At 42.5% G+C, this 16,194-nt stretch overlaps 2 protein-coding genes across 6 annotated transcripts in view; one reads left to right on the top strand and one right to left on the bottom strand.

Annotated features, from left to right (window-relative positions):
* Positions 1–1,792: 1,792 nt before the first annotated feature.
* On the top strand, positions 1,793–3,580 carry KLHL34 (kelch like family member 34). The gene has a single exon (XM_071569439.1). It carries the CDS (start codon positions 1,793–1,795, stop codon positions 3,578–3,580), a length of 1,788 nt encoding a protein of 595 aa, XP_071425540.1.
* A 1,206-nt stretch (positions 3,581–4,786) lies between these two features.
* CNKSR2 (connector enhancer of kinase suppressor of Ras 2) overlaps positions 4,787–16,194 on the bottom strand; it is a 209,991-nt gene continuing 198,583 nt past the window's right edge. For 2 of the 5 annotated variants that reach the window (XM_071551813.1, XM_071551983.1), the window contains 2 exons: positions 10,333–10,529; positions 4,787–7,263 (listed from right to left, as the gene is read on the bottom strand). In XM_071551813.1, the coding sequence (XP_071407914.1) occupies positions 7,048–7,263; positions 10,333–10,529 (413 nt within the window). In that variant the 3' untranslated portion in view covers positions 4,787–7,047. The remainder of the gene's footprint in view (positions 7,264–10,332; positions 10,530–16,194) is intronic. The other 3 variants (XM_071551731.1, XM_071551904.1, XM_071552078.1) reach the window with 2 other exon arrangements.

A 16,194-nucleotide genomic window follows, 5' to 3' on the forward strand; every position in this document is an offset into this window, starting at 1 on the left:
ACTGGGATAAAGAAACAAGCATCCCTTTTCTCCATCATCACTACTGCCTATATATTTAATTTTGCTAGCAAAGGGGAAGATCTTATAGCAAAATCCTGATTTATTGCCTATAATGTCGTGATACAAAGTGGATTCAAGCAGAGAATCAATTTTCAGGGCTATACAGCAATGATGAATGTTTTTGAAATCCTTTCCTGCAAACAGAGTAGAGCATGTGTAAGTCTCAGGCTGCTTAGCAAGACAGTTTAAGCTCGCTAGAACAGCCACACAGCATGCATGATCTACATTAGGATCCAGTTAGCTTCCAAACAGTCCTCAATTACAGGGGTAAGCCAGCATTTCATGACATCATATAAACAAATATAAGCAAATACAGTAAAAAGGCTTTACCTTGGGCTTCGGCAAAAGGCGAAATTTTTCAGTCCTGTGGGATCCTCCTCTGTCCTCAAATCTGCTGGCTCATGATGCAGAGAAATGGTCTCGCATTTATCAACCCTGGCAAGGTTTGCAAGTCCTGAGGTGTTTAATTTGGGAAAAAAAGGTGTCAGGAGGAGATTCCTGAACACCTCCACCCAGAGTTACGCAGGGGAAAAAAATAAAAAAAATAAAAGCAAGCTTTAAGAGGTCAAAATGTGTAGCCTTCCCAGAGCTGCTATTCTTGGTAGAAATTAGACCCTGAAGTGCCCAGGTGAAAATCAGGGATAATCCCTGTATAAGTGCTTCTAATTGGGGACAAATTGAAAGTGAGAAAGCTGAGCAAGACAGCTCAGGCCCATCCCTGGGGGCTCAGGGTTTGTTCCCAGCTGGTAACTGAGAGCATAATTATGCAAAGCCTCCTCTATAAACAGATTTTTATTTATTATGGCCGAACTGGGGGAATCTATTTTTGTCACCACTTTGTACGAATGTGTTACCCTTGTGATTTCCAGCCAGGTCATTCCAAGTCAGCTGCTTTGGCTGTGGCTGTCAGTGGAACCTCCTCCATCCGCCTGCCCGGACCCGCCCAGGGTTGGCTCCTGGGCAAGGGGGACAAGGGGATGAGCCTGTGGCTATTCTGGTAGCAGTGAGTTATGGTGTCACGTGAAGCAGAGAGCCCAGAAATGCATGTCAAATCGAACCAGTGACTAATCACAGATTTGTGGGCTCAGAAAATCTTGCCATAATAATCCCTGGGAACTGATTTGATCTTCAGCTGAGGCTTCCCAAGACAGTGCAAAAAGAGGATGAAAAGTGGGCTCCTGTCCCAGGGGTGACAAGGACTAAACTGGTTGGAGTTTGAAATACAAACAAGAGGAGAAAGGCCAGCACTCCCTTCTGAGCTGTGTCTGCTCAGAGCCACGCGCTGGCAGCCAGAGAGGATCAATTTGATCTGCCTGTGGAGCAAGAAGGGTCGGGGGCGACGGCTGAGCAGATACTAAGGGCCATTTACTGGGATTGTCATCTAGCTCCCTCATCTGTCACCTGATGGCCAGCCCAGCAAGTGCTCAGCACAACAGTGGATTCTTCATTCTTGCACAAGTTGTGGAGGCGAGAACAGTAAGCATCCTACAGCTGTTATGACATGCAGCTGTTTTTTCTATAAAGGAATGCATTGAATTCACTATGAATCTACTAACTGTCTCCGTATGCCAGGCAAGAGACTGACTTTATAATTTTTTTTGGTTGGGCTTTTCTCTAACAGCTGGAGGTCTGGTGGGCATTCAAGCAATGGCTGTTGAGTAAGACAGCTATTTCAATACCTAATTGCATTTTAGCTCTAATAACTCAAGGGGAAAGCATTGCATTGTCTACAATGAGCTACTTCCTGTCCTACTGCAAAGCACACTGCACTGCTGTGCTTGCCCACTACCAGAGCCTGCGAACAGAGGGCTTTCTGTGTGATATTTTGCTGAAAGTGAAAGAAAATGAGTTTCCTGCACACAAGTCCTTGTTGGCATGCTCCAGTGACTACTTCCGAGCCATGTTCAAAAGTTATACCCAAGAGTCTAAAGCCAGCGTCATTCATCTACAAGTTGTCTCGCCCACGGGTCTGCAGCACATCCTGGATTTTATTTACACATCCTTGCTGCCCCTTTCTTTTGAAAGCCTGGAGGACACTTTGGAAGCAGCAAGCTACTTGCAAGTGACTGATGCTATCGGCTTGTGCAATCAGTACTTAATTAACAATCTTGCCTTGGAAAATTGCTGCTTCTCTGCCAACGTAGCCAGGAAGTTCTATCTGCCAGATGCCTTAGCAGCAACAGAAAAATACATTATCAATAATGTCTGGAAGCTGCTGGACTCAGATTTGTCAGGACTTCTTGAGCTCAACTTCAGGTCTTTGCTCGCAGTGATTCAATCACCAGATCTCCCTACGGTAAAAGAAAGTCGCCTGTTGAATCTTGTGCTGCTGTGGCTGAAGCAGGATAAGTCCAGGCTGGATCATGCAAGCAGCCTTTTAGAGCACATAAGATACGGTCTCATCCCAGTGGAAGAGCTGAGAAAAACCTACACACAGTCAGAAGTGTCCCTCTCAGCAGGTATTAAGTGCTTGATCATAAAAGCAATAAATTATCACACATCTGTATTCAAACAGCCTGTCCTGCAGGATAAGTCCACCACGCTGAGGAACCAGAAAACTCGGATCATTCTGCTGGGGGGAGGGACAGTAAGTGAGGGACTTGTCACCGATGTGGTGGCCTTCGATGTTTACAATCACAAATGGCGAACTCTCACGCAGATGCAGGATAGGGTGCAGAACCACAGTGTATGTGTGGTGGGGAACTTCCTCTATGTCTTGGGTGGGGAAATAGAAAGTGGCACCCTGGGTGATGCTAAAACAGAAAAGATCTTATTGGTTACGAACAAGGTCTATCGTTATGATCCGAGATTTAACACCTGGACCCAAATCACAAGCATGCTGGAAAAGAGATGCCAGTTTTCTTGTTGTGTCCTAGGCAAGAATATCTTTGCCATTGGTGGAAGGGGTGAGGATGGGTCACTGCATTCATCTGTGGAAGTCTACGATATCAGCAGGGACAGATGGACGAAGGGCAGGGAATTTCCATGCAAGATACATGGCCATGCCGGTGCTGTTTGCAAGACCACTATATACATCTCTGGTGGCAAGTACTCAGCCCCAGCCAGCACAAGCAATGATGTATATTCTCTCAGCTCACTTGAAGGGCAGTGGATGAAACGAGCCCCAATGAGCATTGCTCGGTTTGGGCATCAGATGGCAACAATCAGGGAATCCATATACACCTTTTTAGGATTATATGAACCATTCTCTGAAATAGAAAGGTATGACCCTGAACAAAACCAGTGGACCCGGTTAAGACCACTGGTCTATGATCGATTTTCCTATGGCCTGGCAGTGGTAGAGGAAACAGCGCTTCTTATTGGGGGAAAGAAATGGCAAAACTCATTGGAAGTCTCCACACAAGATGTGGTTGGCTATGACATCGACAACGATGGCTGGGAAGAGATCTGCAAAGCGCCTTTGCCATGGTGTGGGCTGCAGTGCGCGGTGCTCCAGCTCTCTGAGACGGCCGACGAACAGGACAGTGACAGCCAGTGCAAGAAGCTGCCAAACTGCTGAGCTCGCACACTGAGCAACATCCATCCCAGCAGAGGAGCAAGCAGGGCAGTCCTGGAGAAGAAAAAAATTGCAGTGGCACTGAATGTGAGAGAGTAGAAGTTTTGTTTGCATAAGCCAAATCCTCTGTGGAAACAGGCAAGAAAATCTGGCTCCAGCATGGAAAACACCGCAAGGATTTATAGAGCCGGACGCTGATCTCACTGAGCAAGGATGTACCAAGTAGCATGTTTAGAGGCAATAAGTGATAATTGTAATCCTTGACTTTTGAAGAGTAATACCTAGATAGCAATTAGTAGGTGTTGCAAGTCATATTTTTCAAATATTAAAAAATATAATCCATCTTTTCTGTCTTCTCAATCAGAAGTTATTTTCCCAGCTGTAAGTTCTATTGAGTTTTTCTGCTATGGCTAAGCAAAACGAAAGCGAGGTGTATAAAGACAAGAAAATTGATGCCTACAAGAATTAGTAGCCAAGGAAAAGGTATTATTTGATATGCTGCATACTACACAAGAATGCCTTGGCTAACCAGAAGGAAATTACTGACAGAAAGCACAGATTTCTTACTGTGTAGAGTCAGTTACAGCCCTAAGTTAAAACAGTGTTTGTTTGACAGAAGCCATTTCTCTTCTAGTGGCCTTTGTTGTAAATGCTTTCCAGATGCTTATTTTATGTTATTTTAAAAGAGGCACTCTACTAGTACTGTACATTTCTTTTGTATCCAAACCCTGTGTTAGCTTAGACGGCCAGAGCTGAATAGGTATCCTTATTATTCGACTCTAAGAAGCTTGTTACAGGAGTAACAACCTGTAAGTAATGCCTTGACACTTACCTGGGTAGCATATGCTGTTTTATCACACCTGCTCATAATGCTCATTGCTGTTGAACTGGTACATGAGAGAAGCCTGCAGTCAAAAAAGCTTTACTTTCATCCGAGAGTACAAAGGGGAGGGAGGTAACTGAAGGTTTTCAGAAGTCTTTATTCACTGTCTGCCTATATATGAGTCAGCAATAGTCCTTTTCGGCCATGCTGGAAGAGTCTGAAGTCACAGATTACAGAGGTACATAAAGGCACGTGGATCTGTGAAATGCAGGTAAAATGGTCAGATGCCACAGAATCACTCTGCTATGGAGTAAATTCAATCTTGAATCATAAATGTTCATTTAAAAGCTAAATTTATTGTACTTCATTTTACAGTGTTCCCTTTCTAGGCTGAGAGTTAATACAATAAAAATATATATATAGAAGAACATTTAATACTCTTAAAAGAAGGCAGCACAATGGAGAGGACACATGTTCTTTGTCACTAGACTAGCTTAAAAAACTGTAATGTTTAATTTTCACCTTTAAAGCAATAAAGCTAACTTTACTAATGTAAAGTGCAGGCAGAATGGCTGTTGCATAGCAACAGATCTAAGTCTTCTGAACTGCCTTGGTTTTGACAAGGAATCAACTACACAATGTGCATATACATCCATCAGATATAAAGAGTTTTTCATATGAATATATTTACTTTTGGTCCAGTAAAACAATAGCAAGAGAATCTAAATGCTTGGAACAATACCACAATCCATTTCAAGTCAAGCATTTTTAAGGAGAAATTTACAAAAACCTCACAAATTTAATATACAATTCAGTACCCATGCAGTAAGCAAATGTCCAGTTTATACAAACAATATTCTAATAGTACAAATCTTACACTGGATCCAGAATTCTATACAAACGTTAATACATGATTTGTCATCCATATTGACTTGAATATAGGATTACTGAAAATGGGCTACAGAAAGGCCACTCTTCTGTACAGTTGTGCAAAATCTGCAGAACATTTGCAATCCAAATGCAGTAACAAGATAGGAAAAGAGAAAGGGGAAGAAAGGAAAAGAAGGAAAAAGGGGAGAGAGAAAAAGAGGAGAGAAAGAAAGAAATAAAATAAAGAAAGAAAGGAGAGAGAAGATAAATGTGTCCATTCTTTCCTTCATCCCTTCATGGATATAACAGCCAGGAAATGTCAGAGCTCATAAAGTTTAAAGTACATTCACTGAGCTGTACAGGCAATAGTCTAAAGTTGGTTAAGAGTACAACTCGCTGTAAGAAGTATAAAGGAGGCTTTTCCTTTTTACATGAGCACTATTAGATCATGTCATGAGTCCTAGCTTATGCAGCAAAATACTGAAGAGCAGCAGAAATATTTTGTCATGCTGTGATGACTTTTCAAAAACAAGTTCATAAAAAGTAAACATGTGTTTTAAGAGTTCCCTCCCACTTTTATTCCAGGCATATGTCTAACTCTAAGGAGCTGGTTTCACTCATATTCCCTGGGTTGTCTCCAGCAGATCTCAAATCTCATGGAAGCCATTTTAATTGGCTCGTGAACTCAGCAGAACCCAGAGACATCCCTTCCCCTTCAAAAGCAAACCAGAGGCTTTTTTACTCCTCAGCTATTTTTCAGGTTCTGTGCTCAGCTCTGCTCTCATAATACATTTTCCCTGCACACAATACAGTCAAATTTCACAGCTCAGAAAACACATAGGAGAAGGCTTGAAAAATCCTATTCACTCCTTTTCTATTGTGGAAATCTTCAAAGCATCTCAGATTTGGAGCATTTCATTGGGAACCTTTTCCACTGCTGCTTTTCTGGGCAAAAGAAACCCTGATACCAAGGATGTTCAAAGTCTACATTTTCTCTTTTGCAAAATCTGCACATTATACTGATACCTTCAGTGCAAAAGCTTCATCAATCACAGTATCATGACTAATTTTTTTTAAATCAACGTAATGTGATTAAGAGACAAATAACACACAGTTTTGTCTTAATTATAATACAAGCCAGCATCCCTTGGCACTGAGGGAAAACCTCAGCAACAGGCTTGCTTTAAAAAAGCACAGAGAAATAAGACCTAACATTTTGATACTTGAATTCACATTAGTAATTTTCCATCTGCTGATTTTCATCCTTTTGTGTGTTTGACAAAACTGAAACACAACAACTGAATTACAATTTCCCCCTGTTATTTAAGAAAACTCCCAGAGTTTCTCATTAAATATAAAAATTGGTTTTCTCCCACCACCAAAATAGTACCTGCACTCCAAAAATGCAATGCTATGCTGGAATTACAGAATATAAAATACCATTGTAAAATGACCTTCTATAACAAAACCTTTAGTGTGTGGAACATCCCGCATGAAGGCCACAGTCTTCCAAAAATGCTTTTAAATACTTTTCTTTAATAGCTAAAGATCATGTTTGTTAATTCACAGAAAGTAAACACAAGCAGAGCATTGGTAGCATATAAAATATGCAAATCTTCTTTAAAGAAGTGGTATTGTTGACCATTGAAGGTTTACTTCACACAGCTGAGTAACATTAAAATATAATTTACTAGTGATCTCACATATGGATATAAAAACTACCTTATGCACTTAAGCAAAGGGCTGGAGTGTAGCAAATGGACAAAAAGAGAGACCTTTATACATGTGTTTCTATGTAAGAGTGAGTGTGTGCTAAGGAGGCTATAAGGGCATCAACCTCAGATGAGCCATTAACAGAGTCCCTGGGGGTGCTGCTTTGAGACATGTCCATGAAGAGATCAAGGTACATTTGTTTCCATTCTTGAAAGTCTCTAGATGTCAAAGCTGGATTATCCAGAACTTTATCTATAATGGCTACTTCTCCTTCCCTGGCCTGTGAGAGAAATGGAAAAAGCAAAGAATCAATGCAAGTGATGAGTCACTGGTAACATCAATCACGTGGGTGAAAGGAGAGAATGGGGAGTGCAAGCTCAAGCCACAGAGCCCCTAAGAGCACAGGGACTACCTGCTACATGACTGCTCATGAACAGGAGCCCTTCCTACAGGGTGTCACACTTCATGCTGTAAGGCCAGAGTTTCACTCACCTCTTCCAGCAACCTCCTTTCAGAAACAGTCCCTATTCCCCTTCCTCTCCCCTTGGTCAGTCCAACAAAAAGCAAGCCCTGCACTGTTTACTATTAGCTGCTTGCATTTCTTAAGATGGGTTTCATGCAACAAAGTGCCATCTGTTTGCTCTTCTCAGCATCAGAAATACCGTGTGGGATGTAGACACGTGGCCCCTGCCCGCCAGCACAGCTAAGCCTTTTTACCAGGCTAGTCATGGGGGCATCTGAGAGCTACATGGCAAAGGCTTGTGCAAGGAGTCCCACGTTAATGACAACTCATCGTCACTAATCTAGTGTATGTGATAGGGTGACTGGCTGCAACCTCCTCCTACCACTGCAGTGGCAAAGAGAAGGCTGAAGAAGCTTAAATGTAACATAGCTGTTGGTACCTCCTCATGCATCATTGAGGCAGGGGATGTGACTGTATCATAATTGCTCTCTGGTGATTAGTTTATAGAGAGCTGACAGGCAGCTGGTATGGATCAGAGTAAACCTCAGATATACCCGTGGCCATTCATGGTTGTTGCAAGTGGTGGAAGCTGGAGCCACAGACATAAATGCTGGAAACACAGCTAACAGCCCGGTTTCCAGCAGTGCTCCTCTCTGCAGGAATAGTGTGGTCACCAGCGATCTCCCCTCTAACCTCCCTGCTAGATGGGTGTCACATTCCGCATTGCTGATTCACGTTTTCCATGTCCATACTATGAGTATGTTAGTTCTTTCTGGAGAGCATGGTAAGGGGAAATACTAAGCTGTATCAGGCCACATTGACAGGGCAGATCAGAAGGCTCAGAGACATTGCCCTTAAGCAGCACGTTGAAAAGTATTTTTCATGCTTTGCCAATAGCAGCTAATTAACACTACTGCTAGAATACTCATTTTCAAAAATGGAGGAGCAAGCTGAGAATGACCAGTGGAAATGAAACTATGGCAATTCCTGATTAGCACATCTCTGCTTGAACTACCATAACCTGCTTCTCGTAGGTTGTGGCTGGTCCAGCCAGGTAGCTTATACTCACTGGCAGGAGAATGGTTTTGTGTTATCACAGAAAAGACAGCAGAGGGGTCTTTCATTAAGGACTTAGAAGACTGGGCAACAAGAGCTAGAAGCAGTTTGGAGGGCAGTCTCAGGCTTCTATTATGTAAGATAAAATTCAAAGGCAGTTCAGAACATCAGCTCTAACAAGCCAGTGCAGTTGGCTGCATTCAGGAAGGAGAAATCAAAGGCACTGATAAAAAGGACTCTCTAGGTAACAGCAGTAGCTATTGGTTGATACAACTACCAGTAGTATGGCAGAGGTGAAGCTCTGGACTATAATGGAGCTAGAAACTTGTCATTAATTACTATGATGTCATTGCAAAACCAGCACATGGCTCTACACTGCTGTTCTACTCAAGAAAGAGCAATTATCTGTCATTGTTCCTTGCTGCCATTGCGTTTTCAATTATTGGTGACATGTACTTCAGAATGATTTGTACAAATACCAGTCCAACAGGTTTAGAAAATATCACTCATGGACAGAGAAGGAACAAATTGTGTTTGCTTGGTCCAAAAGGAATAAGTTTCAGAGAAGCATGAAAACAGGCATCCACCTGGTCAAGACGTTGTGCTGCTTTTGGACTTCCCTGAAGGAAAGCAATTTCATTTGCAGGAAGCCATTGGTGTACTGTATCTCAGGTGCCAGTAAATACTAACAGAACAGACAATTCAGCATGGCAGCAGGCTGCTGATGCTGAGCCACAGCTTTTGTATGAGTGACCCTGCCATGGTGCAAAAGCACAGCTACAGTGCTGTGGCATCCTGATGTGTCTGAGTGTACTGCGATTTTGTTTCAGTTTCTCATGCTTGTAGAAGTCACATGGAAAGCCTCTGCACCTTGACTTTTTCTGTCAGCCTCCAATCCCGCAAATAGTCACATATCCAGACAATAGTGCAAGTTGCCTTCAATGAGATGATACAGTACAGAAATTTAAGCATGTGTAAGATTATTTTCAGGATGGGGGACCCACAGCAGGAAAATAATACTGCTTAAATGCTTCTCTAGGTGATAGAAAACTAAATTAATTAATGTTGATAAAGCCTTCTTTGATGAAAGCTGTTACAAAATGCACTGTACAATTATCTGGTGACTTCAAATGTGGCAATTTAATATAGTTAACAGGGTCCCTGGGGAAATCCAGCATATTGTTTGCTGAAATCTCTATCAGGACAGAATTGAAACTGTTGTAACAAACAAAGGAAGCTGACAAGAAGGTTAAATGAGTTGTGGTACATTTAAAATAACCATAAAAATCTTCATATCTATCATTACCACTATTTATTTATTTAATCAATCTTACTGATTAAATACGATGATCCTATCAGCTTACACAGAAAGCAAGCACACAAAACCGTGTGGTTTCCTCCTGGAACAAGCTCATCAATTAGAAAACAATCAAGTGTTGCAAGAGATACTGTTCCCTTCCACAAGGCTGGCTTTGCTTAACTTTAGGTATCAGCAATTACAGAGTGAATGTGTTTTGGTAAATGAAGATGTACAGGAACAAAAAAAGGGATTAAGGTTTTCTCCAATAATTTGGTATCAAATTCTGTTTAACTAGCTAGAGGAGGAGCAGCTGGCTGAGATTTTATCTGTACAGAAATAAAAACTGATCCCTTCACTTCAACTGCTCTCCCAAGCATATTTTTCTCTGCTTTTCAAGAAGCACTTCCCTGCATCTCCCCTGTTTCTCACACCAGGTTCAGCCTGGACTCCAGCTATGCACAATAATCTCTGCTTACAATACAGCCCAATCCAACCCTGGGGCAGGACTTTTCCTCCCTCTTTTATCTCACCTTTAAAGTGCTTTTCAGAATTCGCAGCTGGTGCAGTTTTTCGTTGACTACTGGATCGCTACATCTCTTTATAAAAGATTTCTTATACTCCAGCTTAGTGGAAATCCGGTGTTCTCCTAAAGGAGACAGGCTGGCCTGCTCCAAGGCTCTGCACAAATCTTGCAAGGAGTCTGCTGTTTTTTCCTCTATACTTTCAACTGTAATGAGACAAAAGGAAAAACAAAAAAGGAGGAAAAAACAGAGAAAGGAACAATGTATCATTATTCTGATTATATAAAACCTATCAAAAACCTTTGCAAACTGTTTAACAAATTTAAACAGACCACAAGGAGAATATTTAACACCTCCTAAGTTCCAGAAAAAAAGTGCTGCAACTGATCCTTCTTGCTATTGCCTTCAGGAGAAAAAGATAAAAACTTGACGCGCAGAGAAAGAGAGAAAAAAGAGAAATAGTGCAAGGTGTAGTAATACTGGAATGACTTACTGACAGAAATCATATCTCTGGTATTGCAGTCAAATAATGCTGGAGGCTTTGTTAGTACCACTAAAAGAAGCCCTGGAAGCATCCTGCTGAGGAAGCTATCAGGGATCAGATCCTGGCCAGAACGTGATGATAATGGCACTCAAGATTATGTCTGTGAAGGTGGCCTTGGAGTGATATGTCATTTTCCTTCCTAGAAAAATCTACTTATTTTTGTCTCTTATTTTTGATACTCAGTAGTGTTGTTCCACAGTCAGTAATGCTGTCACTTGTGGTCGTTTTTTACTTTACTATTACCTGAAGGTTCAACAGCAGACTGGAGACTGGACATAACTGCACATTAATGACCTGGCAGCATGGCAAACCAAACCAGAGCTGTTTGCACTACAGTTTGGTTTTTAAAGATTAATAATATATCTGTTATATAACATAAAATATATAAATATAGTAATTTATTTATTTATAATCTTTATTTATTTATATATTTATAAATTTATTTATTGCAGGTTTAAAATATTTGTTGTAACTAGTACTGGAAGGATTGTAAAGGAAAAAATAATTAAAAAAAAGTTTTGCTTCTCTGAAAAAAAACAAAGCAAAAGCTAGGGATGAAGTGTCACTCTGATATTTGAAATGCTTCATTTAGAAAACATTAAACCACTTCAACTTCTCAGACACTGTTTCCCTCAGAGCAAACTGTTTGATAATTCCATACAGACTTTGCAAGTGGCAGTGCAGTGCAGTGCCAGGATTAACTGAGTGGTGATTAGAAGCCAGTGCATCCCTGGGGAGCAGCCGGCCAGTGGGACAGGTAGCTCTGCCCCTGCTGCTTCTTGCACACTGACACACACGTTCATGGAACGGACAGACATTGCCTGGACATGGCTTTCTGGTTGTTTCCAAAGCCCTTGAGATCCTCATGCCCAGTGTTGGCTTTGACACTGGTACATGTTTTCCTGGCTCTTGTAGGAAGGCTGCTTACTCTCAAGCATTAGTTTTACTTGGTGAATAACCCTGCACCAAGACAGAGTAATTTCCACTGGCTGAAAGTTTAGCACATACTGCAGTACATTTGTCCTCAGGGGATTAGTGGTTTTCTTACTGATTACCAAAAGAGAAGACAGTTTGTGTTTAGAAATAACATTTCTAACCCACCAGGAACTACCTGAGGATCATCCCATTCAAGCCCGTACTATGTAGTATAGCAACTCCTCTCCTCAGGCTCAGGAAGAACTCCAGAAACCCAAATCTCCTCATCCCATCACATGAAGTGTTTGCATTTGTATAGATCTTTATATAATCCCAGAATTTTGCAATCAGCAACTGATCTAGCCATATCTCTCATCAGTTTATTCCTCTGGCCTTTTAGGGGACAGCTATTTTTAAAGCACTCATTTTATTTTCTTTTTTAAGAGATGTGGAAGTGAAGAAGGGTTGGAGACTTTATTGATGGAACTGTTGTGGGCCTGTACAGAGCTCCCTAAACCCTCCCATTGTGTCCTTCCCTGCTTGGCCAGCTAGGTTCATCACTGTCAGTGGTGGCCAGGACTGAAAGAAAAATAGAAATGACATGTGTTTCTCTTTCTTTTGAATTTCTTTCTTATGGAAACATCTAATGTGTTAAAGAGTAAAACATTCAGTAGCTATTCAGCTACTTAGAGTGGTTAAAATCTCCTGTGGTCTTCAGTTTTTATGCTTTCTTAAAAAGTCCATGCAGCAATGCGATCAGAAGTTTGGGATCTCTCTCTATCAGTTCTCTCTCTATCAGTTCGTAGCACTGAACATTGAATAGGAGTGATTTGCAAAAGGGAAAAACCCTCCTTGGTTTGACAAATGAGTATTTTTCATTGGTCTCTCTCTCTCTCTCCCCCATCTCTTGTTATGCAAGGCAAAAGAGATCATTCCTCAGGTGTCTCTTCCCCAGCAACACCTGCCAAGGTTGTGCCCCCAGGGGGTTAGGACAAGGATGGCTTGCTGACAGAGAAAGCCAGAGCTTTGACTCCATGCTATCTGCAGTTACTTTGCTAGTGATCTAGAGCCTGGACTGGCAACCAGCCACCACTTCCAGGCTTGCCATCAGAAACCCATGGCTTCCTAAATCACAAAGGCTCCCCATCAAGGAGGACAGCAATTGAGTTCAACCCTAAGGTTCAGTCCTGAATGACAAGTACCTTTAATGAACCTGGATGGCAACATTGCCCCTGCAGGTCTAAACACAATGCAGGGGAACTTGTCCTGCCCTCCCTCCCCATGCTGCTGGCCTGGGAATCTGCATGGCTGGTGCTCCTCAGGGCTCTCCTCCTGGGTTAGGCACCTACCACTCAACGTGGGCCTCACAGGAACTGCGCACAGTGGACTTCTGCCCTCAAACAGCTCTCAGACTGCACAAGAAGAGGCACTGGACTGTGGGGGCAGGACACAGGCTAGGTTAGGCAGCAGAATACTGACAGAGAGTCTTTGGAATGCACCACAACATCCACCTGGCTGGGGCTGCCAAGCTGGACTCTGTCACTGCCTAGGTGATGTAGCTATAAGCACCGTGTCAAAAACGGGACAGGATTTCCTGAAAAGGAAAGAGAAGGGAACAAAACTAGCAGGTCCCTTAAATGCTTGTTGCTGCTGAGGCTGGGGAAGCTTTAAAGAGGGCAAGACAATGCCTCGTTCCACCCATGGTGGGGGAGAGGACAGCAGGTATCACACAAACACAACCCAAGCTCTCAGTATTTTCGAGAGAAACACTGAAGGTGGTGCTGCTGCTCTCAGTGGCTCTCAGTAGGTGGGAATGAGATTACAGGCACATTCTCCCCTCCCTCAGCCTTCTGCTAGAGCCTTTGATTGATTTCCTGTAGGTGTTGGTGAAACCCTTGGCACCATAAAGTATCTGAGGTATTTTGTTACATATAGAGCTGAGCTTAAAGCATATTTTCTTTTTTAAACTGGTGGAATTGTATGTGAACCATGCTATTACAGCAGGGTTGCCTTGCTAAGGAACAATAAGGCCTCTGGTAATGTTTTGTTTAAGTAGACAATGTGGCCTAATAGGATTTGCAGATGACCTCAGAAAAGCAGCAAATGCAGCAGTTGTTTTTCACCCTCACTTGGCTGCTGTCACAAGTTTCAGCTTTCCTTTTCCTCTGAATACACTGCTGGGTTGCTGTGTCCACACACTGCTGAAAAAAGGGTCTCTACTCTGAAGCAGTAATTTTGTCCCCTGTCCCATCCGAACCTGAACAACCCTGTAACTCTGGAGCAGAAACAGAGCTGCACAAACTCTGCAACACATGGAATCAAAATTCAGAACTGTATCTCCCAAATGTAAGAATACACAGGCACTACAGTTTGTAACAGTGAAGGTCTTGCTGTCTTCAAATGAATGCAAAGACATTCGAAGAGAATGAAAGGACACATCGTCTAGTAAATGTTCTTGGTTTTCATTATTCTGCTTTCCACAGGAAAAGTTGCTGAACTTTCTGTACTTTGCATCACTTGGAATGCAGCAAATACTTGTATCTACTTTTACATTTTCTCAGGAGAGAGAGAAAGATGGAGATATGGATGGGTAGGTGAAACTCTAATTGGTGAGGAATGTTTTGGGTTCTTGGCACTCAGGAAAAACTGGTTGGATTTCTTACACTGTGTTGTCATTTGTTGTTGAAAAGAGCAAGTGCAGAGCTCTGTGATGGTACTAAGAGTAACCACTTCCTGGCTCCCTTGGGCAATTCATCTTTCCATTATTTCCCTCTTATAAACCAAGACTGTAAGAGCAACAAAAAGAACACAAGGCACTTGAGTGAAAAGTGACCAGAGAGAAACAGCTAACGTTGGTATTTACATGGATCAAGAGATGATTGGTCTGCATAAACTGATGATTCAGGAAGATGCTATTGAATTAGAATCATGCAGAAGGTCACCACTGCAACCCAGCTGGCCAACACATGGCTCTCTGGACACAGAGAATCTCTGGGCACATACTTCTCTTAAATCTGCTCTAAATATATGGAATTTTCAGAGGAGGTCCCCGCACTTCTGGCATTCACTTTCCCTGTAAAAGCTCAAGCCACTAAAATCTTGCCTAGTTTTCCTCTTTCAGTGAGGCACCTGAGGAACCCATGATTTCACCTGGGGCAATGAGTGCACAGAACTGCCCATGTAGCATCACAGTTACTCATAACTTTTGTCACCCACTCTGCTGACAAGGTCATATTTTTCAAGGATCAAAGCTCTCTATTGGGGCCTCTTAGGTCTTTGATGGTGCCTCCAGACACCTCTCAGGCTCAATTCCGTTGCTTTTAGACTTCTCATCCTGACTAACGGATGCTGCTGCCACCCTGATGGAATTCTCCATTTCCCTGCTATCCTCTTTTCTGTTTGCTACCTTTACAGTTTAGTGACGCACTTTCCTTCGCAGCTCCTCTCACGCACGCCCACTCCTCTCCTTGTAATTAGCACTGCATTGGAACAAAAGTACCACCCTCTGCAAATCCCCAGAAAGCCAAGCTGCTGCAAAGTCTGTGACAGGGAGCGAACAAGGCATAGTCAGACTGAAATCCCCAGGCTCCACAAATTTAAACTCCCATCTTTGCTCCTTTTGGTGAGCTCACTCTCTCCAGCAGAGGAACCAGCTAAGCTCAGCTTTTGAAGAACTTAAGGAAGTGATTTTGTTAGACTACATCACTAATTATATTATTAAACAGCTACCATGTTATTTTCCCCCTTCAGATTCCGAAGATTTGCTTCCAGTTTGAGAGCCACACCTTTTTGTTTCATCTTTTGTGCAGGGGAAGCATCTACCTGAAGTGTCCCAGAGACTTTCTGCAGTAAATATTCCACCAAAACAAAGAGCATCCCAAGCCTCTGGGAAATGGTCTGAAGCTAGATAAACCACTGTGTTGGAATGCACAAATATCTGGGGTTTTCTTTGCCTTCTTGACCACGATGTGTCTATGCTGGAAACAGACAAATTGATCTGCCACAAGCTAACTAATAATCCCAGTACCCACAAAGCATTTTGTAAGGTTCCTATGCCACAGCATGTTGCCTCTGCCATGTTTAACAAAAGAGTCTATCAAAACTTGCCTGGTCCTGCAATGGTTTCACTGGTAGGTAGGTACTGTAGCAGACAGCTGTCTGCTGACCCTTTGAGAAGAGGGGAGCCTGCTGTGACAAGCCTTCCATCCCCAACTCAGGCTGTGCCAACAGGCAGGCAAGGGCAGAAGATGTAACATGGCCACAGGGTCCAACAGCCTGGCTGGGCTTGTAAGCCCCAGCTAACAGTTAGGAGAGGGACAGAAGGAATCTCCTTACATTTAAGGTGAAAAAGTAGAAGGAAGGAAGGAGAGTGGATGTGGGTTTGAGCTGTGTTGCAGGGAAGGGGAGAAAAG

Source organism: Pithys albifrons, chromosome 1 (genome assembly GCF_047495875.1).
Source record: "Pithys albifrons albifrons isolate INPA30051 chromosome 1, PitAlb_v1, whole genome shotgun sequence".
Taxonomy (NCBI): Eukaryota; Metazoa; Chordata; class Aves; order Passeriformes; family Thamnophilidae; genus Pithys; species Pithys albifrons.